General features: G+C 34.7%; 3 protein-coding genes across 3 annotated transcripts; 1 reads left to right on the top strand and 2 right to left on the bottom strand.

The window, feature by feature from the left end:
• On the bottom strand, positions 421-1,571 carry LOC18605177 (CASP-like protein 1F1). The gene is made up of 3 exons (XM_007038030.2): positions 1,271-1,571; positions 1,034-1,157; positions 421-929 (listed from the first exon to the last, which is right to left on the bottom strand). Exons 1-3 carry the CDS (start codon positions 1,468-1,470, stop codon positions 708-710), a joined length of 546 nt encoding a protein of 181 aa, XP_007038092.1. The 5' UTR covers positions 1,471-1,571; the 3' UTR covers positions 421-707.
• On the bottom strand, positions 5,650-10,853 carry LOC18605175. The gene is made up of 6 exons (XM_007038028.2): positions 10,366-10,853; positions 7,959-9,592; positions 7,604-7,855; positions 7,196-7,276; positions 6,505-7,065; positions 5,650-5,909 (listed from the first exon to the last, which is right to left on the bottom strand). The coding sequence occupies exons 2-6, from the start codon at positions 9,195-9,197 to the stop codon at positions 5,853-5,855; spliced, it is 2,190 nt and encodes a 729-aa protein (XP_007038090.2). The 5' UTR covers positions 9,198-9,592; positions 10,366-10,853; the 3' UTR covers positions 5,650-5,852.
• On the top strand, positions 18,686-22,054 carry LOC18605174 (ubiquitin-conjugating enzyme E2 27). The gene is made up of 5 exons (XM_007038027.2): positions 18,686-19,070; positions 19,505-19,553; positions 20,932-21,091; positions 21,304-21,393; positions 21,610-22,054. Exons 1-5 carry the CDS (start codon positions 18,893-18,895, stop codon positions 21,715-21,717), a joined length of 585 nt encoding a protein of 194 aa, XP_007038089.1. The 5' UTR covers positions 18,686-18,892; the 3' UTR covers positions 21,718-22,054.

The following is a 22,990-nucleotide window of genomic DNA, read 5'->3' as shown; positions in this document are numbered from 1 at the left end:
TGTATGTATATGTATGGACGTCGAGAGTTTCCCTTTTTAATGTTGGGTAGCTAGCTAGGATAAAGGAGAAGAGTTGGGTTAGTAATCAATATAAAAAATTTTCTCAAACTTTTGTGATTATCAAGTTATGAAGCATGTATTAAATACTTTATAATGTGGAGAGTATCATAGAAGGGAAAAGAAACGGAAAAGGTCATCCTTGATAGCAAAAGTCGGGAGGAAGCTGGATGAGAGAGGCAAACTTTTCGTAGATCATCTTTCCATTTCAATCGCTTGGGGTGAGTGGAGTTACTTATCCAACCTTTTCTTTTTCCTTATTATTTATGTCAGTCACTAGTTTAGTAGCGTACCAAGTCTAAGCCTGACATTTCCTAGCTACTCAAACAATGGCCCACATATGGTATTCTTACAAATTATAGGTGTTGTGCCAAACTGGTTTCTAATTCCATATATTCCCCACTCTCTTATTAAGGAATTTAAAGCCATCCATCCATTTACTAAATTTCGAATTTCAAGATCAACATGTACCTACCATATCATCGTTGTATTTGTTACAACAGATGGCAAGGAAAGATAGTAAAAAGGAAAGTTTAATTAGTTTCCTTTCCCACTGAAGAGTAAACAAAGTTTGTAGAAATGCGAATTGAGTCATCGTCATGGTCGCCCGTCTCTCATCTCATCTGTCTGTCAACCCAAATTAAGGAGTTCTAAACCTTAATTTGTCTAGACTTGCTAGCGGAGATGATGGTAAGAACCAGCAAGCATAGGACTGACAGATAAGAGAATATCAAGGAAGCGGTCACCTTGTGGCAGAATTTGCCCAAACGGTCGCAGATTTGCAACCAACCAGCATGGATGTTACCGAAGCGGCCTACGTATCCGATTGCAGTCCCAGCCGCCACACCGGAAAGCGCCAGCGACATCATCAACTGCCATGGCCAAGCACCCGGAATATTAATTATCAAACATCTTGGTGAACAAAAACCTGTTGCTAAATATATTATTTTGTGGATTTGTATAAAGCCGACAATACCAAATCGTGCAGGAACAATAAGAAGTAGTTAGCAGGAGTCAGGCCACGGCGGCTGAAGAAGAACACAAACAACAAGGAGAGAACAGTGAAGCCACATGCAAAGGCATTTGCAAAGGCGAAGAACCTGAAAAAATGGAGGATTTAGCACTCGGGCAGTTTCACATACAACAAAAAAACGAGCTCTAAAATTTTGTAGCATGAATTTTATTTGTTATATTGAGTCTCTCCTTTTCTTACTTGAAAGCAGAAGAATAGCTATATCGAGCATCGAATGGTATGCCAAAAACCATAACTGTTTGCTTGGAAGTGAGCATCACCCATGTGGCAGCCAATGCGGTCGCAATCGCCACAATTCTCAAACAAATTTGTGCTCCAAGGACAAGTTTGTGTGTTTTGAGAGATGGGTTTTCTGGAAACTTGGCTTCAATGCTTTCCATTGCGTTGCAAGAAACAGAACAAAATACAGAGAAGAAAACAGGGAAGGTAAATGCTAAAGCAAATAGTAGACGTAACTGTTATAGGAAAACGGAAGTGAAGCTAAGGAGGGTATTTATAGAAGAAAGAAAGTGAGGAATCTTTCAATGTCACAACTCACAACTATAATATATTTGATGATCTGCTTAAGCGCCGAAAACGGTGGTGTCTCAACTTTCAGTCTAGAACACACATTTTTTTTTCTAAAAAAATAAAATAAATAAAGCTGGCTAAATTCTTGGAAATTGGGTACAGAGTTTGGACTGATAAGAGTTGCCACCAATATCGGCCATTAGCTGATTTTGACTGGCAAAATTTTCCTGGAAACAGGCTAAACATTCGGGTAGTGAGTGGACTAGGTTATCAATATCAGATACTACAGAGAGAAGACGTAAACATAATGAAAGCCTGTGATTTGGATTGTATGTAAAATAATTTTGAAACGTATTTGAGTGGTTTCTGGGGCAATGGACAATGCTGCTGTCCCATCATTTAATAAAAGCAAGCTTCTACAAACAAAGAACTTGTAACACATTTGGCAGTCTGGTACTCGGCATTGTTCTTTGCTTCATTTCACCCATTTGTTTTATCCAAAGAAAAAATGAAAAATTGAGGATTTGACTTGAACTCGGTAACTGATATCCCAGTCTTCCAGATGCTCTAAATACAACAAACTTTCTCTTGAGATCCATACAAAATCCTTAAATTATATTTGGCTGCATTTCATAAAGGCTTTAGTGCGGAAAAAGAGGTCTAATTACTCACGACTTTACTACTAAGCATCTCTAAGCTTCCTCCACTTGAAGGTATAGAATGGAAGTACGCACCCACAAGGAAGTTTAAGAGCTTTCAGTGCCCTTACATGAGAAGTTAAATCTCTCTAATTATGGATTACGGAACTAATGCTAGTAGCATGTGAAGCTTAATTTTTATTTTTTATTTTTGATAAATCTGCCCCTTTTTTATTTTTTTTTCTTTTTTGAAATCTAAATTCTGTTTTACTTAAAAAAACATGATATCTCTGTCGATATTTTCTTTTTGTTTGTAAATATAACTAAGTATTTTATGAATATTTAAAATTTTCGAAATAAAAACTGTGAATTTGGTAATGATTGATAATATAAATGAAAATAAATAAATAAATAAATATATATATATTATTCACAATTGAATGTATACCTTCCATGCATCCATGAATTAATGTCTTCCATTCATTTGGAAAAAGAACATTAATTAAAACTGAAACTCCGAAAACTTGTTTCAACAGAAAAGAGGATATCTTCTTTCCAATTGATTTAACATGTTTCAGATAAAATAATATGCAAAATTTACCTTTGATCACTCTGCACATGCTCCATATATGTATACCCAAAGTCGCCAGAGTTCAATAGTTTAAAGTGTTGTAAAGAAATTGCTCAAATTCATGCAAATTTCATCTAATTTTCCAAGATTGCAGAAAAGAAGGCTGGCTTTTCCAGAAAGGAGATTGACACGACACGTCTCCAAGAGACTAGAAAACAAACCGGTAGTAATTGAGAAGGTCAGGCATTCACTTTCGGGTTATTTGTATACAAACTGTCTGCCTTTCCTTTGTTGCATAGGAGTACGTTCTGTTATAAGTAGCAGAAGTCCTTGTCAAGCAATCTCTCTTTCTTTCTATCTCTTTGTTTCTTGCTTATCAATAGTTGATTGTGTCTCGTTCAAATGACTTTTACTTGAGGTATCCTTAGCCTCATCTTTCTGCCATATACCCATCCTCCTCAAGTCTTAACTTGACGCATGCAAATGCAATTAGCTAATAGAAGCTTTCAAGTTATACCTTCCATAATCCATATCCGAACTGAACTAAATATATATATCTCCTTATTGTACCAAATCCAAACTGAACTAAGTTCAACCTTATCCTCCCGACAGTGGTTCGAGACAAGAAGTCTTAACTTCCATAATCCATATCCACTTGTTTTTCAAGATTTTGCTCCACGGATATTGTATTCACATATATCAATGATGTCCAAAATGCATGTTTATGAGGAATGTAGCATGGTCATATATTGTTTTGTCTGAAGATATGTATCACAACAATTCATAGAAAATGGACAGAACTCATCGTAGAAAATGGCCTAGCAAAAATATATATACTACCTAGGAACAGCTGCTAGCAAAATCTTCTATATAGGATCAGGTGTTTCACTGGTAATTATGTTGCTGGATCCTGATTAATTCTAATTAAATTGTGAATTATTAGTTTGATAAACCATATGTAGGACTCTTAATTGCAAGTGTTACTCGAGATTTTAAAGTCAAGTAGCACCAATCCTATAGTTTCTAGGAATCACTTTTGCTATCAATGTCATGGCTAACCATCTCTTAATTACACAGCCAACATCCCATAAAACTAGCATGGTTGGTATACTTTTCAGTCTTCATTTAGCCAATAAAAGCCCATGTAAATTCTGCCATTTTGGGGAAAATTTGCATCCTGTGAGAATTTAATTAAAAAAGTAGGTTTGAATCTTCCTTCTCCTCCGTTGAAAAAAAGAAGGGTTTCTGGTTGAGTTTTTCTTGACAGGATCTTTTCCCATGGGGCAGAATGAAGCAACTAGGACAATATGTAAAAGGTGATAAAGCTCCAAAAAGTTGCATGTAAATAATTTTGTTGACGATGGACCTAACCATGACCCTAAACGTCAACAGATGCAGGACAATGATGAGCGAAAAGGACGGTTGAAAACGATAATTCAATATGTCCAACAGCTGACTGGTCCATTACGAAATTTTGAGCCCAGAACGCGTTCATCCATAGACGGCATCAAGAGGTAACCTTTCACTGCTTTCACACCGTGAAACCAACAAAAATAAATAAAAGATATTTGAATTCAGCTGAGTTTCTTTTCGTCTACAAACTGAAAATTCCTAGCTAGACCCCACGTGGAGTAGATGTAAGGTTTAGTTACGAATAATAATGAACATTTGCTAGCGATAGACGTCTGTGTTTGGTTGGTGGATAGGGATTCCTTTTCCCAGAGGTAAGAGGCAATTTGCGAAACATGGTTCCCAGTTCTGACAGACTCCATCATCTGTTGCTATGCCAAACTGAGAGCTCTTTTCCACTTCATGGCCCATACCATTGCTCGAAATTGTCCAAAGTGAACATGGAAATTGAATGCCATGTCTATGGACGGGGAATCATTTTTAATTGAATTTGAGGAGGAAATTGTTTTGACCTAATTGGCTTGAAAGTAGGAAAAGTTGAATGAACGTGAGGAACTTGCCATCTGTGGGACAAGCTGCGGAGGAAAAGCTTTCCAGACTCATTTGTCTAGCTGTAGCTGTTTGAACGTCCATCCTCCTAAATTCTACAACTACTCCAAAGTTATTTTCAAGTTTGACTAATCCATTGCTGTTCTCCTTTCAAAAAAGATTAAAATACAAATTCAAAACACTATTTTTCTTATATCTATGTATAATAAAGAAAAAAATATTTTTTAAAATTATTTTGACACAATGATCAAATAAATTTGTAAAATATATAAGAAAATTCAAAAAAAAAATTTATTAGGTTTAATTAAGTCTCTGTATTTATACTTTAGATTAAATACACTTTTATGATTAATGATTAACTAATTATCATTAATTAAAATATTACTTATCATTTTATATTAAGATAGTACTAACATGGCATTTGACGTAGAAGATAAAATATATCATGATATCAAGCCATAATCAATTATGATATATTAACATATCACGTTAATAACATGTAACATAAAATAACAATTAACAAAACTTATTTGTTTCGAAATGAAAATATAAAAACTTGATTGAACACAATTAAAATATAAAGATTTATTTAAATTTTTTAAAATATTATATCAAAATAATTAGAATAATTCAAGTCTGACTAAATGGTTATCAGATTTCAGACAAGAACACAGGATGTCAAATGGGAAGAACCAGCAAATAATCTGTTGCTGCTAGTAGGCCCCATGGTGGGTTTTTGATAAAAATGGACAAAGTCATTACTGATTGTGAAATCATGATACTCTTTCTTTCTCCCATTATCACAAGAAAGGATGTTCTTTGCACTGGTAAATTAATACTGTTAATTTTTGGCTTTGATCTATTGACAAGAACAAGAAGAGTGGGAAAAAAAAAAGATCATGATGATTCAATAAATGAAATTGTCTAATTATTGAATTATTCAAATATAAAAACAAAAATTATGTACAAAGAAATGGGGTTATTGCCCCCATCAGACTCAAACGGATAAATGAGAGAAACTGCATTTACAGATACGTACAGAAATGTTAACCGGCAGTTTAGGGAAGAGAACCCATGGGCCATTTTAGCTGCTGATGTCAAAGTACTTTGGATTTGATGGAAAATCATACTCCACATGTAACTGCAACGTAAATGTATCTCATTAGGCACAGTGAGAATCGAATTCAGGCTAGAGATCTCATCATCCATGAGCAAATTCATGTTCAGAAACAAATATAGAAGCATTAAGATTCCTCAACTCTGGTGATAGCAGCAGAAATGGATGTTTCGAGAAAACTTATATCCTCAAATTCAAGAAATAAGGGAAGGTCTTTTATTGAGTGAGGGAAGCAATGCCTCCGCCGGATTCCTTTAGCCTTCATTGTTTATCAGACAAGATCATAGCATCACAAAACCTCAATCATCAGTCAATTAATTTCTTTCTGTGTAACAAATGGAGCCTATATGCTTAATGTTTAGCTGGATGGCTATCAGCAAAATCAGTAAGTCAATTCTAAGCTATTTTCTTCCAAATGTAAAACTTAAAGGAATATGTCAAAATCTTCTAAATCTTCACATTTTGATTGATGAAGATGGAAAACAGAAATTTGTCCTATATCCAATAAGGTACTGCAATGCATGCTGAAAACAAAATAAATGCCAGAAAACAAAATGAAGCTTGAAGCACTTAAGTAGTACTAGGACTGCACACACCCATGCACGCAATATTTATATACCTGACCCTCATCCGCATCTGAATGGCGCTGTGGGAAAACCACCCTCATATCACTATACAAGTAGAAGCGTCTCTCCCTGTCAATGTTCATGGTTCCCGCTGGCTCAGACAGAGGATCAGATTTGCACCTTCGGACAGACTTTGAACATTTCTTGGGGGAAGGGCACAAAAAACGGACATGAAGAGCATAGCGCAGAACACCAGTACCAATAGTATTCTCATTGACCCTTGATGAGCTATGTACAAATTTGTTTAAATTTACATTGCCAGCATTTAATGGGCTGTTGTCTTTGTCAGTTTGTATAAGTTCACTAATGTTCAAACCACTGGAATCATTGTCTAGGTTCCCAACACGTCCGGCAGTTTCACATTCTATATCTTTCATATTCTGATCAGGATATCTGGTAGTATGAAATTTTCCGCTAAATGGAGAAGAATTATTTATATTCTGGATGGGAGATGCTTTGACATCATATTTAACCTCCGAACTTTGATGTCTTTCTTTCCCTGGTATATTAGTTGCGGCAGCAGGTGCCAAAGTAATCCTTTGGCGCAGAAATGTCTGTTGAAACATGCATAAAGTGCCAGCAAGAGAGAGAAGGGTCATTATAGAGAATCAGTTAATAATAGCAAAGTTTTAATAATTCTGGAACTGACAATTACAAGGTTATGTATTTCTAATCCAGATATACCTTTGTACCAGCAGGCATGTCAGTCAGATCATAGTTACAAAGGAAGGTGTGAATGGGTGTCTTTTCTGGATTGCTTAACACCTGTGGATACCAATTCAGTCTGCAGTTATTCATGACTGTTGGGCTATACAACCAACCAGTAACTGTTGTAAATATAAGCGTATATAATGACCCCTAGGCAACACTTATAAATTAGCAGTTAACAACATCAAATAGCATGCAATATACCTCTGAAAGGCAATGTGCCTAAAAACGCATACAGTATCACACAAAACTTAAAAGCATAAAACTGTGACTTCAAATCATTGAGGCATCATCAAATGGCCATTAACTGATAACATTTTGCAATAAAATGACAGATGTGGTGAATGATTGACGACAAAGGGGTTGCTGCTAAGCTAGCATTACCAATTGTATCCGCCCCTTCATGGGCACGCGAAGGCGGCGGTTTTCAGCTTGTGAATCATCCATGCTCAAGCTCCTTTTCATTTTTGAGCCCCTACACTTGTTTGTTGAGATATGCCTAGCAAGATCTATTGATGAATAATAGAGCAAGTAGTTATCTCCATCAACACTAGTTACTGTGAATGGAAGTTTCTGTGATTGTGGGGAGAAATTCCCCCCAGTGATACTGAGAACTGCGAGGAAGCCATCAATTTTCTGCATACAAGAAAAAATAAAAAAGTTAAAATTAATTGTTGGTCTAGGAGAAGTCTTGGGATCAAACATGAATAGCACCTTACATTACAAAAATTTTGCTAACCTGACTAACTTTTCCAGATAACAACCGACCAGATAACAGTGACTCCTCAAATGAACCAACCAAGGACCTTCTGACAGAGTGTCCACTAAGACTTCTAACTAATTTGCCAGTTTTAGGACCAACGGCAGAGGTAAGCTCAGGAGAACATGGATCAAACCTATTCTGCAAATCTTCAAAATGACGAAATGATTTACTTGACAACCTAAAATCCTTATCTGTCTGTACTGATACCATTCCATTAAGAGACTGCTCCATATCCTTGAAGGTCATATAATCATCATCTAGTTTTTCTGCCACATCCCTGCATCCTTTAGCATGTTTTATTCTTTCAGTAAATTTTGGACCAAGAGGAGACAAAGACAAGGGAGGTGAGGCTGCCTTCTTAACGGGTATTGCTATAGCCAGTGTTTGGTACCTTTTTTTATTTGTTTCCCCAGAATAATTGAGCCCTGGGGTAGTAGGTACAAAATGATTGTCAGATTTCAGCTCCTTATTCTTTAGCAGAGGGCCATCAGAGAGGAACATTGAGTTTGCTCCACAATTATCATCTGGAGAATTCTTCCATTCTGGAAAACAAGATGTCGACCAGACTGCAGCGTCTAAAGAGCTAGAGTTGCCAATATGAGCCTTTTTATGCTCTTGTGACACATAAATACTGCAGTTCTCAGTTCCACTGCCAAAACCACTTTGGTTGATACCACCACCAATATCCAAAGCATCACCATTAAATTCATCAGGGCAGAGCATTCCACTCAAAGGAGACAATAAGCGCTTCCTTGCTAGTGAGCCATTAGACTCAGCTGCATTACTGGTGATGCTAACAACAGTGGATGAAGTTTGGACTCCATTGAACACATCAACTGGAGAATGCAATGCCCTTGTTTCAAAACCAAGAATTCGAGGAACAGGTTTCTGAATATTATGTCCACTTTTATGGGCGAGCCAGCCATTTTGTTCCATAGTGCCAATCTTCAGCCTATAAATGTTGGATCTACCATCTTTATTCACATTCAAAGTCTCAGGATCCTTTGGATGCTCCCCTGTGGTTTTTCTTTGCAAATCTCCAAATGAAGAGCGTGGCAAATCCACCTGAATTCGATTTCCTAGGATTCCTCCCTGCACCCCTATTAAATCACAGCTGCTCACACCAACAATTCTGTGTGGGGTCTGCACAAATGTGCTCAGCGATGCAGCCACTTCCTCGGCAATACCACTGGAGGAAACTTGAGGCAAGCCCATTTTAAATATCCTCCTTTGAAATTTTAAAGAGAGCTCTTCTTTTAGTTATTTTATTATCAACTCTTGTGCACTGGATTCCTTATGTGCATTAATGCTTAACTTACTAAAGAAACAATGAAATTCATTTTGCCCGGTGTTTATCAAACTAATAAACTTTCACAGATGAAAAGAAGCAATCTTGGCTACTGCATTTGTAAATACATGGCATAAGTATCGTTATCTATAAACTAAATCCACCCCCATTTCAACAGCACCTATTTCACCGAATTGTGCAGCTGAATTCCCTATCTGAACAGAAGGGCAAATCACCATATCTACTTTCATCCTGGCAGCCTGGCAAGGAAAGAGAAATAGGTAGCTCTGGCTCAGGCTTTTCGATACTCCAATATACCATCCTGCAATAACATTCCAACAATCAACCAGTGATGGAAGAAAATGCGAGAATAGAGACTTTAATTTATATATATGGAATTTGTCACCTCCTATCTTGATTTCAAGCTTCTATAGACAAGAAGCTAAGAATAAACAGGAAATGGTCAGAATAAAATCTTTTACCATAAGGAACAATAGAGAAGTAGATACCCCCAAGAAGAGAAACTATTTTTTAATTTGACAAGAAGAGAAACAAGATCAATTCTGCTTGTCAAACTCCCAAACCCAGTTAGAACTGAAAAGCTTCAACGTTACTTGTACGCAACTCCAACAGAACAAATAATTCAACAACAATGCAATCACCAGCAACATGATCAAAGCAATGTTAATAAGAAGAAATCTAAACCCCAAATCAGTTCCTCCACCCTTTACACAATCAGAAAGAGCATTCCTTGAAAGCACGGATTCTCTCGAAAGGAACTCTATTAAGCCACAACAAAACCCAATCATACTATTGGTTTAGATTATGTTGATTGCTTCCATTCAGATGAAGAGATTTATGACAATCAAAAACTTTCATCAATTTGACCAGATAAAAGAATCAGAAAGTATTCAATTCTTTCTTCTCTCCACCTTCTAGACCAATCAAATAAATGATCATTCAGAGCACTACACAGCTTCAAAAATCCAACTTTGAAGAAGATATGGAATCGAAAACTATAAAAGCCAAAACTTCAAAATTCCCATCTAAAATAAATGAAAAGCACATAACCGAAAAATCAATAAGAAAACGCACCAGTAAAGTTCCTGATCATCAAACATAAAAATGGAGCAGAACCCAGCTCAAAACTCAAACCAACCAATCTAAAACACAAAGAGACAGCAAAAGAATCAGAAACCCAAATCTCTTTTTCTTATTCCAAGAACCGCTTTTTCTTCTTCCTTCTCTTTCTACTCTCTTCAGCTCTCTTTGCGGCTCTTCGCATTTCCATGTAAAGGCTCTCTCTCTCTCTCTTACCTATCTGTCTTTCTATACCTGATATCTGTTTCTACAGCAATATCTAATCGTAATCATTGTTCTTTTTCCTGTGTACAGTGTTGGTGAATTGTTCTAAGCCTCCCAAAATTGGAAAAAAAAAAAAGAGAAAAGAAATGTGTGTCATCAGTTAACTGAAATTTTCTTGGCTGGCTATAATTTTTTTTTTCTTTAAAACGACATCTTGGCAAAACTCACATGCTCCTCTCCTTTTAGTTTTGGCTTTGGGTTTTTCTTATTAGGCGTTTTTGGTTCAAGTTGCGAGCTTGTGGCTCTCCTTTTTTTTTTTTTTTTTCTTACATGTCTTTATCTACGTTGTTTTCTTCGTGTTAGTTTAATGTCACGACGTGTCAACTTTGGATGCCAGCCTCCCTAGGCGGGCTCTACCTCTAGCTATACCGCCATTACGCCTTGGCTTAATCCTCCACTTCCTGTCTGCTACGTTTCCTTATGACTCCCGCGTTTTTATTTTTCCTTCTTTTGCTTTATGGGACAAGGTTTTAGCACTCTTCATTACTACAACAAAGCTAATGTGTACTGATACCATAAATTTTAGGTATAATATTCAAAAAAAATTTTGAATTTTTTAAAACATTTAAATAAATTTTTACTTTTTATTTTATTTAATTAAATTTATATATTTTATTTAAATTAAATAAATTTTTATAATTAATAATTAAATAATTATTATTAATCAAAATATCACTTGTTATTTTATATTAATATGATACTGACATAACATTGATATGAAAAGTGATTATATCATCATATCATGTAATTATTTATTATAATATGTCAACATAATACATTCATGTCATGTGATATATAATAACAATTGATAGTCTAACTAAATTAACCATATGTTATAAAAGATTATTTGATTTAAAATAAAAATATAAAAATTTATTTAATTCAAAATAAAAATACTGAGACTTGATTGAATGTAATAAAAAATAAAAATTTATTTAAAATTTTTTAAATAATTAAGAGATTTTTTTAAATACTATACTTAAATTTAATAGCATATTAATCTTAAATTTTAACTAGTTTATAATCATATTCGGTAAGCACAACTTATATTATAATGTTTCATTATAGTTATTGAGAATCTTAAGTGTCACCAACTAATTTGGTTGGTAATTTTTTGTTTTGTAAAAAATTGTGTAATACGAGTGTAGATATTTAACTTTGATTATTAACTTATTATTTTTCTAAATTCAAAACTAAAGATGTCAATTAGTAGGATACATGTTATTTTTGAAATATTTTATCTCGAATTTTATTATTTGATAAGATACGAGAACCCTATAAATACCAAATTAAATTTAAAATTATTAGCCAAATCAGTACCCAAACTCCCTAAACACTACTTGTTAAATACCTAAACCCATTAAATACTCGATTTTACTTTATTTATATATGTGGATACCCGATTAATTATTCGAACTCGAGTAAGAAATAAAACAGAAATCATTAGAAAAGCCTTGCTTCGATTGTCATTTTCTTTTAAAGGGAAAATTCTCTACCATTCTTCAAATAAATTTTAAAGGGAAAATTCTCTACGGACAATGTAAGGTGATGTATGGATGCATTAAGGCAAGAGTCCAAAGAACAATTAGCCATGCTGCCAAGTAAGGTAAAAGAATTAAGCTTATCTACGCTTGCTTTGATGAAAAGAGAGAGATAGTGCAAAGCATGTTTGGGAATGATTGATTCATTCATCATCATAAAATGTACAAAGGAGGGCCTTATATATAGAGTCTTTACAAAAGAATAAGAAAGGGATAAAAAAGCCTAACTAATATAATTAACCAACTAACTATCATTTAAAGAATGATTAACAGTGTCTTTGAATCAAGCTAAAGTAGTGCCGCTTTATAATTATGAAATGGTGCACTTCGTGTCTTTTTTTTCTTTTTTTCTTTTTTTGTCTGGTGACGAGACGGTGCTTTTCAACCTTATTCCCTTTGCTATTTACAAAGCAGCTTCAGTCCTTATATGCAGAGAGTCTGCTGTACTTATTTCATTGCTGCTTGAGTCCTTGTTCTTCATGATCTGAGTTGATGTTCTTGGTTGATACTCCCCTTTAAGAGGAACCATAAACGTTGTGAATGTTCATCTTGCATAATAATCTTTGAAACTGTCCAAGTTGCAAAGTCTTAGTGAATGCATCTACAACTTGTAATTCTGTTGGTACATAAATTGGTTCAATCATACCATTCAAAATCTTTCCTCAGATAAAATGACAATCAATCTCTATATGTTTTTTCTTTTTATGAAAAATTGGATTTCTGTTGTTATAGATGGATGACTGATTATCACAGTGAAGCTTTATTGTACCTTTGTGTTTAATTCCAAAATCATTAAGCAAGCTTTTTATCCAGATTACCTCACAACATGTGGTTGTCATTGATCTACTCTCTACTTTAGTTAAACTTCGAGCTACCACTTATTGTTTCTTGGATTCGAGCTTACTAGTAACTTTCCAATGAACACACAATAGCTAGTGATAGACTTGTTGGTATTAGGACAACCTGTCCAGTCACTATCACAATATACTGAAATCCTCAAATCAAATTTTGCTTTCATTAAAATCCCCTAACCAAGTGTTGTCTTTAAGTACTTTAGTACCTTACAAGTTGTTGTATAATGCTCATGTGTTGGCTTGTCCATGAACTGAGCTAAAGTTTGCATTGCATAGGATATGTCAGGCCTTGTAAATGCCAAATAAAGAAGCTTTCCAACCAACTGTCTATACTTTGGGGGATTTGCTAACTCATCTTCTTTGCTTACTTTTTTTAACTTTACATTGTAATCAATAGGTGTTGACACAAGCTTAGTTCTAAATGGGCCATGTTTTTCTAGCAAATCAAGTGTGTACTTTCTCTGATATATTGAAATTCCTTGTGGTGATCTTGTTATCTCAAAACCAAGGAAATATTTTATTGTGCCTAGATCCTTAAGCTAAAATTGTGAACTCAAGTGTTCCTTGACTATAGCTACAGCTTGAGCAGAGGTGTTGCCAATTAGAATGTCATCAACATATGTTAGCAAAGCTTCAAAATCACCATCAGTTGTGTTCATAATGAACAATGAATAGTCTGATAACGATTGTTTGAATCCATAATGGATAATGGATGATGTCAATTTAGCATTCCATTGCCTTAAAGCTTGCTTGAACCCATACAAAGATTTGTGGAGTTTACATGATAACTTTGATCCATTAGGATATTCCCTCTTAACTATTTATCCCTCATGCAGCTCCATGAAAACTTCTTAATTTAAATCTCCATATAAAAATGCATTGTTTACATGTTGCTGAGTTAGCATCCAGTTGTTTACAGCTGCAAGTGCAAAGAAAATCCTCATTGTAGATTGTTTAGCCCCAAGGCTAAAGGTTTCTTAATAGTCAAAACCAACTACTTGACTGTACCCTTTGGTAACAATCTTGCTTTGTACCTTTCTACTTCACCTTTTTCATTCAACTTGGTCTTATACACCCATTTACAACCAACAGTGTGATAATTAACAAGTAATGGTACTACACTCCAAGTGTCATTTTCTTCCAAAGCTTTTAATTCAACTACCATTGCATCTCTTCAGTGTGAATGAGTCATTGCTTGATGATAAGATGTAAAGTCTTGTATGTTTGACAATGATATAGTGAATGCTTTATGTTTTGGTGGCAGATTATGAAGAGAAATGAATTTGGATATAGGATGTGAGCTAACGATACTAGTATGAGAAGGTAGATATATCTGATATGCTTCTAGGTACTTTGGTATGCTTTTCATTCTTATACTTCTCCTAATTGGCTGAATTGAATCAATGGTATGGTTTGTTTTAGGTTGATTAGTACTGTCATTATCAGGCACACTACTACCAAGTGATGAATTTTGAGAAATTTCATCATTTATTGATGTGGAAAGCTGTTCTACAGTTGGTGAAGACTCATTAGGACACAATTCAACTTGAGTTTGGTCAAGGAAATGTGAATTTGCAAGATTTGAATCAAAAATGTCAAAAAAAGTAACATGTATACTACGTGTTTGATGAAATGTAATATCTTATTTGTCATGCTTTAAAGAGTGGAAAGGAAAAGGATCCTCATGAAAAACATCTCTGGATACTAGTACTTTTTGTGCTTTAAGATCATATATTTTGTACCCTTTGACATGGTTTGGATGCCCTATAAAAACACACTTACTAGCTCTGTTATCAAACTTCTTCTATGCTGTGTTTGTGTGGAAACAAACATAAACATCTTAATACGTTGAAGTGGTTGAATGAAGGAGGCTTTTTGAAAAGTATTTCATATGGTGACTTGTTTTATAAAACTCTGGTTGGTACTCTATTTATTATATGTATAGTAGTTAAAACTGCATCCCTCTAGAAGCTAAGTGGAACATTTGACTAAATTCTTAAAGCTTTTGCCACAGCTAGAATATGTTGGTGTTTTCTTTCCACAACACCATTATGTTGTGGTGTACCAATGCAGGATAGTTGATGAACAATTCCATTTTTATTGTAAAAATCAATGAATTCAAATTTTTTACCATTGTCTGATCTCAAACACTTTATAAAATTATCAAATGGATTTTGAACAAGGTTAGTGAAAACAAGTATAATTGATGAAACTTCTAACTTGTTTTTCGTCAAATATATCCAAGTAAAACATGAGAAATCATCTACAATAGTTAAAAAATATCTATTACCATTTAAAGTAAGAACTTCGTATGGTCCCTATATGTCCATGTGAACTATTCAAAAGTTGCTTTGATGTTTTGAATATGAACTGGGAATGACCGTCTCTTTTGCTTTGCCATTGGACAAATTTCACACAACAAATCACTTGAACAATTAATTTCTAGAAAACTTTGATGCAGTACGGTAATTCTTTCCATTGAAGCATGCCCCAATCTAAAATGTCAAACATCAAAATTTGTGTATCTTGGCTTGGAGGAATTTATAAAAAAGACAAAAGATTCTTAACAAAGTTTTTAAAACAAAAATGAGAGAAGTCTTGTTCACCTTGGTTATCCTGCATCAGATAGAGGCCTGAAGACACTCTAGTAAACCCAATCACTCTCCATGATGGAAGGTCCTAAATAACACAATATGTGTCAATGGAAAAAAGGCATGAACTCTTTGACTTGGTTAATTCATTCACTAACATGAGATTAAAATTAAAACTAGGAACACATAGAATATTTTTAAGTATCAACAGAGGTGTTATCCTAACAGTTCCTATGTGAGTAACAGGAACTTTACCATTGTTTGGCAAGTGTATAAATTGATTATTTATTGGTTTAGCTAAAATGAATATGTCTAAAGAGTGATAAATGTGGTCTGTAGCACCAAAGTCCATGATCTAACTATCTTGTTTAATTACAAGGTTACTTACATGTTTTTTTTTTTTTTAAAGTAATTATTGACATGTTTTAAACTATATGGTAAGTTATTTGGAGTAATGAAACATGGATAATTGGAGACAATACCTATAAAAGCAAAGTTGATCAAAGATGGTTTGTGTTGAGGACTATTTGGTGAAGAGATTTTACCATCATTGCAAGTGATCCCATTCTCACTAAAGAGCTCCATTGAGTTTGTTGACTTGTTGTTTGATTGTTGACAATTGGGACATAGGATCATTGCCAACGAATTCATCACCCTATTTTGACTATATTCCTGACAATTGACTGTAATTCATGTTTGTAACATTATTTGCCATAGCTTTCCCTTTCCTGAAGTTTGTCTTAGTTTTAGTGAAATTGAAATCTTCAGGATATCCAACCAACCTATAGCATTTCTCCTTGTTGTCACCTTTTTTGCCACAATGTGTACATTGTAAGTCTTTTGTAGCCTTCTTGCTTGCCTCACTGACAATCAACATAGTAAATGATTTTAAGGTAGGTAATGCTTGAACGATCGAAGTTCTTTGAGTTTCCTCCCTTAAAACCAAGCTATAGCCTTTATCTAAACTTGGTATAGGATCTATAAGAATGATTTGTAACCTCATGGCAGAAAAAGTCATTCAGACTATTTAAAATTGAAATACCATGTCTTTATGATATTGATCAATGTATCTTTTCAAACGATTGCATTGCATTTACCACATTCACAATATGGTAAGGGTCCAAAGCATCTCAACTCTTCCCAAACTCCTTTAAGTTCTATAAAGTAAGCATCAACAGTCTTTGACCCCTGTGTTATGCTCCCTAATGTGTATTGCAAGTTACAAACTCTAATGTCATCAGACTAAGAAAATTTTTGCTTAAGTGTATTCCAGGTCTCCATTGCAGAATCCATATAAAATATTGTCGATGCTATAGGTTGTGTGGTAGATTCTAGAAGCTATGCCACCAACAAATTGTTACATTGGATCTAGAAAGGGTAAATAGGGTATAACCTTATCTTATTTTTAATTGACAACACTAATAGAAATGATCGACCTTAAGCAACATAATTGTTTGTGGTTAGTTTGGGAATGATCACAACTAATCATGAGTGATCAATGTAATGCAAGTATTATGAGGAATGTGGATCTGTAATGAGAGATACTTGTGATCTTAATTCAGTAGAAGTTTGTGAGACTTGAGATCTCAATTCAGTCGACTCTGACATGATTCACTAAGAAATATGTAGATCAAAGTGTAAAAGAAGAGATGACTCAACTTATTGAAGAGTTGAAGAAGGATGATTGATGAAGGAAGGCTATAACAAACTGAGCAACTACTATGATCTCCCAAATCTACCTTTGCAGAACCTTTAATGGCTTTGATGCCATGATGAAAAGAGAGAGATATTGTAAAGAATGATTGGGAATGATTAATTCATTCATCATCAGAAAATGTACAAAGGAGGGCCTTATTTACAGAGTCTTTACAAAAGAATAGGAAATGGACAAAAGAGCCTACCTAACTAACATAATTAACCAACTAACTATCACTTAAAGAATTATTAACAGTAACTTTGAATCAAGCTAAAACGATGTCGCTCTTCTATTAATGAAACGGTGCACTTTATGTTTCTTCTCTTCTTTCTTTTGTCTTGTGACGAGATAGTGCGTTTCAACCTTATTCCTTTTGCTATTTACAAAGCAACTTCAGTCATTCTATGCAAAGAGTCTTTCATACTTATTTCACTACAGCTTGACTCTTTATTCTTCATGATCTGAGTTGATGTTCTTGGTTGATATGCTTTAAGGTAACTTAAGAAAGAGATCAAATTGTGGCAATCAAATTTACAATTTTGGGTTTTTGGTGAGGGGAATGGAAAAAGAGAAAAGTTGAAGAGGAATGGGAAAGCTAAAGGAAGAAGACAGACAATAGAAGAGAAACGACGAGCAATAGCTTTGGCAAAGTGAAAAAGATTGGACTTTGTTATTGGTAAGGGTTAGAGAATAGAACAAATATATTTATTTATTGATAGTTTGATAAAATAAATTAAATTTACTCCATTATCAATATTCTAAATTATTCTCCTCCCCCAAGTTTAAATCCCTCTTTTTACAAAATTTTGATATTTAATTATAAATATTATAATATAAAATATATTTAACTAAGTTTAGAGTCAAAGGGATGATATCTCAACTCAAAATGAGCAGTAAATTTTCTATTCAAACTTACTTCAAAACCTAATATAAGATATCTGAACACACGTAATCTAATTAGATATTCTCAAGTAATCAAAAATAACATACCCATTGTCATCTCTATTCAAAACAATATCTTTATAATTCATCATCGACAAATTTGAATTTTTAAGTATCGACAAACAATGATATTAAATTTTATCATTTAAAAGTATATTTATTTAGATTGAAAATTCATATTTTTTAAGATATATCAAGAAAAAAATTTAATATTTTAAATATATTATCATGCGGTGGTTTTTAGATTTTATTTTTAAAAAGGATTGTAGTTTGCCTTTTAAAAAAAAAATTTGAAGTTACTGTTATGGTTTTGAGAAGTTTAAAAATACTTTAACCGATTGGAGAGGATAAAATTACCGCTAAGATTTGGCGCAAATAAAACAGCTGCCGTTAATTTTCTTTCTCACTTTTTTTTTTTTTTTTATTCTGCTCAACAAAAGGGCAGGAGGAGAAAAGGAAAAATAAACGTATTTAAAGGGAGCCAGAGGGAGTAAAGACTAAAGACTAAAGAGAAACGCTTTAATTATTCTTTGGCTCTTCCCTTTTCCCATTTCAATTTGGTGGCCTCTTTTTTTCCTCTTCTCCCTTATTATTATTGGGTTTAGGGTTTGATAGAGAACGAAAATTGAAAAGATGATAGACTTTGCTCGAGTGCAAAAGGAGCTACAAGAATGTAGCAGAGAAAAAGACACTTCGGGCATTAAGGTCTCTCCTAAATCAGACAATCTTGCTCGCTTGACTGGCATCATTCCTGGCCCTCTCGGCACTCCCTATGAAGGAGGCTCCTTTGAAATCGATATCACATTGCCTGGTAATTTACAATTCAAATCTTTTATCTTGCTCAATTTCATCTTGTTCATTACATTAACTTTCATGGGTTTGTTTTGGTTTCTGGTAAGATGTCTTATTTTTTGTTTAAAAGTGAAAACCTTTATTTATTTATTTATTTTTGAGTTGAGAATTGGGCTGAGGGTATTGGGTTTTTTTATGGGAAAGATTTTTTTTTTTGGTTTAGCTTTTCAGAAAAAGGATGAAATTATTATCCAGGTTTTGATTTTCAACTGAGCTTATATTATGAAGTGGGGAAGTTAAGCTTTGCATATAAAGTGATAAAGGATTGTTTTTTGACTGGAATGTACGTAAATACTATCAATTGGCTGATAGTTTAAGGAGATTTAGCTGTGTTTGAAATAGAACGGATAATTGATTACTGATATTTGTTTGTGATTGGTTTCTATTTTGCAGATGGGTATCCGTTTGAGCCTCCCAAAATGAAGTTTGTGACCAAAGTTTGGTAGGAAAAATATGCATCGTCTTATTTTATCTGCATATATTTTTTTTCATCTGTTAATTGCGCATGACAGTCAAACTGGTTTTAGTGTATTACAATGTGCCTGAGCTTGATGCACCGATAAAGGCTGTACTTTATTATGGCATAAGGGGAGTGCAGAAGACTTGGTTCATTGCTCTTATGCAAGTTGTGGTCCCAATCCTAGTTTCTAGGTTCTGTTTTTCTTGATCAATTCTTGCTGTGCATTGGTCCCTTATGACTTGGTTGGATGAAACTATCCATGATTAACACATTCATTTATCTTTTTTTGGTGATGAAATAATTTGATGAACCTTGACTTGGGGATCTAACCCTGACTATGCACAATTGTTTATTTCTCTCTTTCTCTTACTCATTGCATAGCTAAAACTGATTGAACCCTTTTTTGTATTTGAAATTCATGGTTTTGTGTTGTAGTAATACATTAGGTTTGCATCAAAGTTGTTTCTTCTCTCTTTTCCCGTCATTTTTGCAGTAAGCACTTTAGATAACCTGTATAAAGGGTTTCCAGTCTTTTACTGCCTGATAGGTATGCCTGAAAGGAGAAATGGAAAAACAAAATGTATAATGTTGCTGATTTCATGCTGTTGAAACTACTTTGAGTTATTGGAAAAGGCTGTTGGCTTTGTTTTCCCCTTGAATATGTTTTGTATTTAAATTTTCAGATGCAAAACTTTGTTGACTGTGACATAACCAAGATGTTGACTGTAAGGTTTTATGGTTTTTTCTACAGTTTTTGTATGTTGATTAAATTTGGCATAATACTTAAAAAATCCCTGAACTATCCAGGAAAATTCAAATAAACCCTTAATCAAGTTCTTATACTTTTATTTTAGACTAAATTGGCACTTATGACTAACAGTTGACTAACTGTCATTAGTCAAAGTGTCACATGTCATTTTATGTCTTGTGGTGTTGACTTAGCATGCTGACTTGTCATAGTAGATGGTGATGTGGTTTGCTAATGTGACATAATGACATAGCCATGTGGCATTTTCACCCTCCACCTTAGTGTCACGTGGGTATAAAGATGACAAGTGGCATTTTAACGAATTGCAATTAGTCAACATTTAATTATAAGGGCTTTTTTTATTCAAAATGAAAGTATAGAGGCTTGATTAAACTTAATGGAAGAATAAACGCTTATTTGAATTATCTTAAATAATTCAAGAGAGCATTATGCGATTAAATTTTATGTTTGAAATGATATTCTGCCTTTAGGAGTCCGTGTCTAGCAAATTATACATATTGTGCGTGATACATGAGCATAAAATGGCAAGTGATCAATTGTTTTCTGACGGTGATTAATTGAAACTTCCTTGTGCTCTGTTACCCACCAAAGGCACCCGAACATTAGCAGTCAGAGTGGGGCGATATGCCTGGATATCTTGAAGGACCAGTGGAGCCCTGCGCTCACTCTTAAGACGGCTCTTCTTTCTGTTCAAGCTTTGCTTTCTGCACCTGAACCTGATGATCCTCAAGATGCTGTAGTAGCACAACAGGTTTGGTTTCTTGGATGGGTTTTCTATATGCTTCTTAACCAAAAAATCTCTTCTTTGTTTCTTTCTATTGGCTCTATTTGAAAGTGCAATAATTTGTAGATTATTATGCCTATGTATGCTGTCAGTCCAGCTTTAATGCCTCTTTTTTAATCATTTGCGGTGAAGTTTTTATCACTCTAGTTATTGACTTCTTTTTTCCCTAAATAATGCAGTATCTTAGAGAATATCAGACTTTTGTTGGTACAGCTCGTTACTGGACAGAAAGTTTTGCCAAGGCCTCTTCTTTAGGCCTTGAGGAAAAGGTTTGTATTCCTTGTGTATCTACATATTCATTGAAGCAAACCAATATTTTCTTACTAAGTATGCTCTTAGCAAACTCAGAGGCGGCATCATTTTTAACAGTAGACATTTGCCCTGTAGCAGACACATTCTTTCAATTGTTCTTGGTAACAGGTCCTTGTTGACAATCTTAAGTTTTAATGAGCTAAATTTGCTAATCTAGAATTCGATGGGTTCAGGTGCAACGACTTGTGGAAATGGGTTTTGCTGTTGGTTTGGTGAGAAGTACTCTAGAGGCTGTTGGTGGTGATGAAAACCTGGCTCTTGAAAAGCTTTTATCCAGCTGATCTGTGCTGGAGCTGCCAATTGTTCCTACTTTAAGTTATTTTTCACTGACCTGGTGAATCTGAACACAATACAATGACACAAAGGATTATATCTGAATATAAGCTGTTTATTTAGTTGAAGATATGATTCCATAAAGTTCAACGTTCTCGTGGACTGTGCTTATTAGCTTTTGCTGGACATGTATGTTCTACTTGCAATTTGTTGATTAGCAGCTTCCTTGTGCTGAGGAGCTGCTAGTGGTGGCTCTCTTGAAGATTACTTATATGATAACTTTGTCTGATCAATTAATGACTTGGTGAAAAAGATAACAGTTATTGAACCTTGGAATGAGGTAAATTTCTGAAATTGTACTGGCAAAGAATGGTGAGGATTGAAGTTCAATGAGGAACTTTTCTTGTTTGTACATGCATATCTGTAATCTATACTACTAACATCTACGTAAAAACTGGGTTGGAAACCTGTGTGTGATAGCCACGTGGCAGCTTCCAACTCAGCTGTGTTTTTAATTTGTCCAAGTTACGTCCAAAACATTGTCGTAGTGGACCTTAAGGAGGGAATGCGAGAAAGAAAGAGGGAAGGAAAGGGAGAGAAGAAGAGAACCGGGAACGTCAGGCGTACAGGGAGGAGGATGCACTAGAGAGAGAGAGAGAGAGAGAGAGAGGAGGGAATGGGTGTTTTGTGCTCCCTCCACCACCGGCAACCAGACCCCCTTTGCCATTCTTACTTTTGCACAAAACCTCAACAATTCTTTGCCCAAAACTCAAGGACTTTTGTAACTGGGAGAGAAGAACAAGTAAGAGGTGGCATGGGAGAGGAGAACACAAGCCCTGGTAAGTGGAAATTATAATAATTCGGAAGGATTCAAAACCATTTTCAGCGTTCAGTATATAGTAATATCATCCCTATCTCTCTGAAGGATGAGGATTTGAGGTTGATGTACGTGAACCTGCCATTTAAGGCAAAATCAAAGGAGAATGTGCAGCGTTGACAAAAATATACTCCGCTATCACAATCAGGTTCCAGCAGGTAAAATTGCATTCGTTAGCTCCTCCATGCTTCAAATTTGATTGCCAAACACTGGCTATGCTCAATCACCTTGAAGCAACGTTATCCGTAGCAGCCATCCTTGCTCGAGTGCCAATGTCTCTGTATTACTTGGAATTGCACCGTCAACTTGTTTCTCTTCCTCAAAATTATGTTGCCTTCCATTCCCAGTTCGTTGACTTGCACAGTGGATATTGCATGATACGCTGTTAAATGCGGTGTACAGCG

The sequence above is a fragment of the Theobroma cacao genome, chromosome 3 (genome assembly GCF_000208745.1).
Source record: "Theobroma cacao cultivar B97-61/B2 chromosome 3, Criollo_cocoa_genome_V2, whole genome shotgun sequence".
Lineage (NCBI taxonomy): Eukaryota > Viridiplantae > Streptophyta > Magnoliopsida > Malvales > Malvaceae > Theobroma > Theobroma cacao.
This window is presented reverse-complemented; position numbering and strand designations above follow the sequence as displayed.